The 8,024-nt window shown below is 36.7% G+C and overlaps 1 protein-coding gene across 1 annotated transcript; it reads right to left on the bottom strand.

The window, feature by feature from the left end:
- Positions 1-1,738: 1,738 nt before the first annotated feature.
- Positions 1,739-6,008, bottom strand: LOC112048026 (3-hydroxyacyl-CoA dehydrogenase type-2). Its single transcript, XM_024085365.2, has 6 exons — positions 5,628-6,008; positions 4,544-4,708; positions 3,843-4,007; positions 3,633-3,761; positions 3,009-3,117; positions 1,739-2,169 (listed from the first exon to the last, which is right to left on the bottom strand). The coding sequence occupies exons 1-6, from the start codon at positions 5,634-5,636 to the stop codon at positions 1,979-1,981; spliced, it is 768 nt and encodes a 255-aa protein (XP_023941133.1). The 5' UTR covers positions 5,637-6,008; the 3' UTR covers positions 1,739-1,978.
- Between the last annotated feature and the right edge of the window lie 2,016 nt (positions 6,009-8,024).

Here is an 8,024-nt window from a genome sequence, read left to right on the forward strand (position 1 = left end):
TTCTTCGTTTTATTTTTTTTTATCCTCTGTCCCTATCCAATTCCTTTGGCTGGTTTTGGTTGTGTGTAACGTGAGATAACGTGATAAAGGATTACTGAAATGATATAGTTCTTTGTCTTACATTTATGCTCCTCCAGCTTTCCACTTTGTTATAACAATCAGCAATAAAAAAATAACGTTTACCTAGAGGTTTATACGGAACGTACCGAACGCGAGTCCAACTTGTACTCGGTCGGTTTTTGTCTGTCTGTCCGTATTTAATGTTGACCGGGCATCAGGCTGAAACTACTGAATTTAAATGAAACCGATTCGAGACCAGGTTGTTATAGCAGACTTTCTCGAAAATTAAATGGAAAGTCCTCAATTTTTAAAGTTGCATTTGTAAAAATTGGTATGTGTATGCTACTGAGAATTTCTAGAAAAACGGAGAGCTCGTAATTTCTTAGCAAGACCCAGGCGTCGGAGCAAGGTCCTTCTAATCCGTAACCACTCGGAAAGTTGCTAACGAACCATAACGAATATAATCTTTTATTATTATTATTATTATTTATTTTGTCTTTTGGAACTATTTCGTCTGCGGGAGCCAGAAGTTCCGCAGATGAGCGCTACATCTATATCTTGTTACTGGAGTAGCATGTGGAATTTGGATTTAGGGATGATGACAGTTTTTCAAATTGTATATAAATTAGGAGTTTGCTAATGGTAAACAATTTTATAAAAGTAACAGGGTATTTGCGATCATTACTTTCGGAGCTATAGGGATTTATAGGGTCAGATTTGCGGCACTGCCGTGGATCTCTGAAAAGCGCCCCATCCAAAATGGTACGATTTAATAACGTCGTAGGTCATAATGATCGTTAGATTTGTATGGGCTTTCAATCAAAATTACTAATATCTTTGTTATTTGTGCGTTTATGTTCAAGTTCCGAGTGAATAGGTATTTTCTAGGCGCATTTTCGATCATCGGTCCAGATCCAGGTTCGGTCACTGCCCTGCGACCGGATTTCTTTCTTCCTGGTGCAATGTTCGTATACCACGGTGACCAAATTCAACTTGCAAATATCGCAGCTATCACAGCCACATATTTTATACATTCATAATGAATATAAGCTACAAACTTTATCTCAAAATAGAAAACAGGATTTAAATATTTCGTCGATCAATTTACATAGGTATATCAGCTTGTGATGGATTTGGTGAATAAATAAATAGAAGTCAGGGTATCTAATAAAAGAAATTATAAATTATTATATTTAAATAATTTGATATACCGCAATAATATGAAAAACAAGTAAGTAGAAAAAAAAAGAAATGAAACATTTTATATCATGTCAGGGACTTAAACAAAAAATATACATTGAATACATAAAAGCAGATCATAAAACCAAGAATCAGATTTTAAAATTAGAATAAAAATCAGAGACACACAGAACAAAATCATTACTTATACCTACTATTTTTACTATACTATTTTATATTCTCTTGATGACGGACTGTATTCCAGAAACTCGCAAAATTGCAAGAAAAATTTCATTTTTAACATAATGCAGAGTGCATCATTATACTGGACTCCATATGAGATGTATTATTTATTATGACTTCTATAATAAGCTTTAAATAGTGTTATTTTGACATCCTCGCACCTAGCAAATAAAGTATTTTTTTGAACTCGGAAATTTATCAACGGACGTCGGATATGATTAATCAATAGGCCAAACATGAATAAAACAGCATTGAGACAGTTTTAGCAAATTTAATGACTCTTCTATATACATCGATTGCTTTTTATTTATCTAAACTAATATTAAAAAAGAGGTTAATGTTTGTGGTAATATTTCGAACTGCCGAACCAATTTTGAAAATTCTATTATAACTAGAAGGCCATGTTATTTGTGAGTGTCATAGGCTAAATTTTATTCCCGTATTCACACGGGAACGGGAACTACACGGGTGAAACCGCGGCGCGTCGGCTAGTATATTAAGGCTGCATTCTCAAAGAGCCGTCAATACGTATTGTTTCTCCATTGATCATTGGGTTCTGTATAATGCTTTGCACCAATAATGCAAACTCGTGGGGGTGGCCGAGGCGAGGTGGGAACGGTACTGCTGCTTCCAGGTCCCGAATCGCTGTTTCAGGTAAAAGTTCCATCAATGGTGTTCGAAACAAACCTGCAGAAAAACAGAAGTGATACATATTGGATAGAAGCAGGCGTTACTTTGATTTATTTATTTTGCTATCCTCCGCGAAAAGCCGACGAACCCATGCGACAACGTGCATTTGCACGTTGTAGAGTCAACACCACGTGAGGATGCTCCAGTCTCGGGGTGAAACGTACGTAGAGAGTATTTTGTCGGACCTGGGTGACGTTGTCGCATGGGTTCATCGGCTTTTCGCGGATGATAGCAAAATATATAAATCATTATATAATCAAGAAGTGATACAGTTGCATTATAGGACTTTTAAAATTAGAGTATATTGAGACGAGAGTTACGAGTATAAGGCCAAGGTTCCATATTGTACTTTATGGACTTTATAAAACAGGTATTCATGCTATTTCTTGCATTCAGTCTGGGTTTGAATGTTAGTATAAGCAAACTGAAACCATTGTTTAACCACTCATAGACATACATAAAGAAGATAAAATAGTCAGAAATTAAAATATATAAGTGCAAATAAATGTAAAATTTCGTGTGATTGAATGTTTAATTAGTCAATGATAGCCTCATACGAGTAGAATAAGCTATTTGTGTCCATCCAAACCCCAGCTTTGGATACCTGTTCTAATATAGAACTAGCTGCAGTTCTAGAGAGGCCAATTTCTTTAAGAAAGTTACAGATAGATTTTGCTGGTAATCCTCTCGCACCTACTTCTACGGCGTACAGACTAACCACACGCCCATTTTTAATTATAAGAGTTTTTTTTAATTGCTGAAAGTACTAAAACTAAATAATTTTTATTTTTGGTTTAATGCTTGACATTTAGATCGTTATTCCTCTTGGAACATACCTGGAGCAATAGTAACAACCCTTATGCCTTGCTTCGATAAATCCCTGGCAATTGGTAATGTCATCCCTACAATTCCTGCTTTTGATGCAGAATAAGCAGCTTGCCCAATCTGAAAATATACAATGAGCACATACTATTAGTAGATATATCTTTTTTGAATTAATAGAGTAAGTGTAACCCTAAAAAAATAAACCACAAATGTTCAATAAATTTAGAACTTATGAAGAAACACATTTGACTAGTGTATATATATAAAATGAATCCATATATCCCTTAGTCACGCCATCACGTGTGAATGGCTGGATCGATTTCACTATTTATTTTTTAATATGTTTGTTATTGTCAGGAGAAAGTTCTTATGACAGAAAAAATTTATATATTGAAGGGGTAGTAGGAAGTAGGGTAGGGATAGGGTAGAGTTCGTTAGTCTATTAAAAAAGGTAAAGTTTGTGATGTTGTAGGGGGTAATCTCTGGATATTCAAAACCGATTTTGAAAATTCTTTTACCAATAAAAAGACACACTATCAACAAGTAACATAATATTTTATCCCAGTATTCTCACAGGAAATTTAGTGATTAAAAAAGCGAGGCGCCTGCAACTATTTGTAAATGTAAAAAAATACCTGTCCATCAAAAGCGGCAATGCTGGCAGTATTGATAATTACACCACGCTGCCCGTCTGCATCAGCAGTGTTTTTCCCAATCAGACCTGCTGCTAGGCGGATCACATTGAACGTACCTATCAAATTCACCTACAAAGTGAAATAAACATATTAATAATATATATTGTTACATTACGTTACAGACTTTACAACTTCAAAAAGATAACTTACCTCAATTGTCTTTTGAAAAGATTTAAGATCAAAAGGTTGATTTTTCTTAAAATTATATGTCCTAGTCGCAGTAGCTATTCCAGCACAATTGACAACCACATCCAGGCGACCAAACTTGTCAACTGTGGTTTGTAGTGCACTCCTCACATCTCCTTCTGCAGTCACCTAGAATATATACAATTATTTCAGTTCAGTTATTTGCTAAGTCATGTTCTAAAATTTGCTTCAATATATGCACTGTCACTGGTTGAATTTTGTGTGTACCTCTTTACAAGATTATCTTGTTGGTCATATGTTAGCATCAAACAGCAATGATTTTATACGTTACAATCTATAAATGAGCTGTGATAGCCCAGTGAAAATGACCTCTGCCTCCAATTCCGGAGGATGTGGGTTTGCATCCAGACCAGAAAACCTCCAACTTTTCAGTCTTGTGCATTTTACGAAATTAAATATCACCAGTCGGTCGGTGAAGGAAAAACATTGTGAGGAAACCTGTATAATTACTATACTATACTGTTTTCTTAATTCTCTGAGTGTGTGAAGTCTGCCAATCCACAATAGGCCAGCATGGTGGACCATTGCGGATTGCCTAACCCCTCTCATTCTGAGAGGAGACTTGAGCTCAGCAGTGAGCTGAATATGGGTTGATAATGATGAATCTATAAATAATATAAATAAACAATGCAAAAGTTACTAACGTCAACTGGTGCAAAAGCAACATTTTTTCCAAGCTCTTTGGCAACCTCTGAACCCTTGCTGGTAGGGAGGTCACAAATGAGGACACTTCCACCTTGCTTCAACAGTTGTTCTGCAGTTGCTCGACCCAAACCTGACGCTCCACCAGTAACCAACCCAACCAGACCCTAGAAATACAAGAAACAATTTTCACATGAATCAAGTAAAATTATTCATGAAACACATTCTATCATATCCACAAACTCTCAGTTGCAGCAGTTGGTAGTGTGGTTTTTATCGGAGAGGGTTCGATTCTCAGGTAAGTTAAATTTGGGAATACAATTTTTTTTTTAATTCAGTCGCTCAAATAGGCTCAAAGCATTTAGTGGGCGTTAGAGAGAGCTATATAGTTGCGTAACTAAAGTGGCAAATAGTTTGAAGAGTCGATGAATGTGGTGACCCGAGGACATCAAGCAGGTTGCAGGGAGCGTTGGGTGCTGGCGACTTGAGACTTGTGCTTGGAAGTCCATGGAAGAGGCCTCCGTCCATTGGCTGATAATGATGATGTTGTTGATGATTTTCAAAATTGACCTAGGCCTGGTGAAATGGTAGGCATTGGCTGGCTAGTTACCACTCTACTGGCAAAAAAGTACTGCTAAATGATTATGCATTATTGTACAATGCTGCATAGATAACCGCCAGAGGTATGCATAGAATAAACTTGTACTTCTTGCAAGTTAGCCCTCTTCCATTTTGGGCTGCTTCTTCACTTAACATCATGTGAGATCATAGTCAAGGGCTAAGTTGTCATAGAATAAAAAAAACATCCACACAAACTCCAAAAGTATAAAGGTATTAAGCCTCCTGTGCCTGTAATTGCACTAGCAACCAAACCTTTCAGACAGTAAAACAGCATTGCTGCTTGTCTTGTGAAATGAGAATGGTGGTAGTACTAAAGTGGGCGAGCTCAGAATTAGATAAGGCAAAAGAAGATCCTTAAATAGGTTCATAGAAGTAAAAAAAAAATTTATGTAGTTAACAAGTAAGTAGGAAATGGAAAAGTGTAACATGAATTTATTTATATAAAACAAGCAGCACTTTACTTACTTTCAACATTTTCGTGCGCTGAGTAATCCTTCAATGTTTAAAATTCACGATCAAAGTTCACCCAGCAACAATATTTAAATATTACGCTTATCACGCTTACGTTACTATACTCTACTACATAAGTAGCAGTTTAGTATTATTTAGTCAATAAAAGTACTCGTTTACTTAAAACTTCGGTTTTATCTTATCTACAGTCAGTACATATTTTACATTTTGCTTTTTAGCGTGTTGCACTCGTGCAAGATCTGTAATAAGATTTTATTGAAGATAAACCCAATATTACCCAATGATAATATTACTAAGTGATAATTTTACAATTTGTAACTATAAATTATCAAATTGAATACAATAAATCAGGACTTTTAACTGATTTTTTACAATGTAATTATCATAATAATAATCTAACCTCTAAAATAAAGTTAGAGTTGTCAATGTTAATTGTCAATTGTCATTTGTCAGTGTCACTGTCAGTCTGACTTTTTTAAACTTTACAGCCACAGATACTTTAAAATACCTTCGAGAGTTTCGTGGTACACAAGGGAATCCTTATGGTTTCACCATGGCCATCTGTTGTTTGACCGTCTGTCCGCGGTATAACGCAGAGACTATTACTACATGATTACTACTAGAATTTAGAAAGGTGTAATTTAGGATGAACCTTTGTTCGATGCAGGCGGTTCAGGATCGTAATGTTTAGAAGTCCCAGTCTCTCCCTCCAAAAGGCCCGTGTCCTGCAGTACACGTCCATCGGCTGATAAGATGATGATAAACCTTTGATTGATGTTAAAAAATATCCTTCTCCTCCTTATACCATATTCCTCATTACTAAGGGTCGTCGATTTGTCATTTACATACATTTTGCCGATTTTCAAAAGTCGCCAAGAAAAAAAAATTGATATCTATAGATAGAACTACTCACTTGGATCAATAGTAAATATGGCACAAATGTGGTAAGATTGCTCTGAACCAATCCAAAACCAAAGGAATTAAATATCACTTGTCTCAAACGGTGAAGGAAAAACATCGTGAGGAAACCTGCATAACAGGGAATTTTCTGAAGTGTGATGTCTGCCAATTCGCATTGGACCAGCGTGGTGGACTATTGGCCTAACCCCCTCTCATTCTGAGAGGAGACTCGAACGCAGCAGTGAGCCGAATACCTATGGGCTAATAATAAAGGTAGCTTTTTTTTATTCTAGGACAAGCCTATGACTACGATCTCACTTGATGAAGTGACGATGCAGTCTGAGGTGGAAGGATTCTTTGGAAGACGCACAAGTCTATTCTACCCATTCCTCTGCCACTAAAACACTTAGCGGCACGTCTTTAACCTTAGGATAGTAACTTGAAAGGCCGAAGCCTCCCAACAGGCTAGACTTGAGACAATTTAGAAAATATTAAATTCTAAATTGAACCTTGCTGGGAATCAAACTCAGGACCTGTCTGTGGAAAACCACATTACCAATTGCGCCAGAGTGGTCGTCATTATCAACCTATACACGGCTCACTGCTGAGCTCGAGTCTCCTCTCAGAATGAGAGGGGGTTCGGCCAATAGTCCACCACGCTGGTCCAATGCGAATTGGCAGACATCACACTTCAGAAAATTCCCTGTTATGCAGGTTTCCTCACGATGTTTTTCCTTCACCGTTTGAGACAAGTGATATTTAATTCCTTAAAATGCACACAACTGAAAAGTTGGAGGTGCGTCGGACCGGATTCGAAACCACACCCTCTGGACGATTCCAGAGGGTGTGGGTTCGAATGTGAGGTGAGGCAGAGGTCAAACCCACTGGACTATCACGGCTCATCAAAATATGTATATTCCATAGTACTTAGCTTACATAATATATATTATACTTGATTCAAATCAATGGGTTATTTAGAGAAGGAAACTAAAACAAATCAAAAGGTATAAGTCAAATGTTTTATAATAAGTTAGCTCCGATCCAACAACATCCAATTGAGATCATTTAATTTTGTTGCGCGTTACTTGTCGGCCGATTTCTGTGCCTACAATGCGGGCGAACTTAATAATTTTGTTATGTTTTTTTAGTAACTTAACGTTTGCTAAGAGAGGTTCACTTAAAAATCGAGAAAATGTTGAGGATGACAGATTTTATGGAATGGACATTGAAAATCCTAAACGTTATGTAACTACTAAACATGTGAGTACCACACCAAAAATTACAAAAGGAGAAGTTGTAGTTGAAAAATTTGTGGATACCATAATGGCAAGTGAAAAATACTTGAAAACTATAGAAATTGTTGAGCGCAAGTTGGGCCATTTGGAAAGTACCCTTCATAATAGGTCTAATGCAATACTGAAATATCTCTCCGAGGTATTGAGAGTGGTGAAATCTGCCCCTGCTGAAACTAGTATGCTGGAGCAGGCTGTA

The sequence above is a fragment of the Bicyclus anynana genome, chromosome Z, assembly GCF_947172395.1.
Source record: "Bicyclus anynana chromosome Z, ilBicAnyn1.1, whole genome shotgun sequence".
NCBI classification, from domain to species: Eukaryota; Metazoa; Arthropoda; class Insecta; order Lepidoptera; family Nymphalidae; genus Bicyclus; species Bicyclus anynana.

Excerpts from the sequence above, each read along its gene's own strand:
- LOC112048026 (XM_024085365.2), bottom strand. Across the intron at positions 3,118-3,632 it reads TTGCCGCTTTTGATGGACAG|ATTGGGCAAGCTGCTTATTC; the intron begins GTATTTTTTTAC and ends GTATATTTTCAG. Across the intron at positions 2,170-3,008 it reads GGTTGTTACTATTGCTCCAG|GTTTGTTTCGAACACCATTG; the intron begins GTATGTTCCAAG and ends GTTTTTCTGCAG.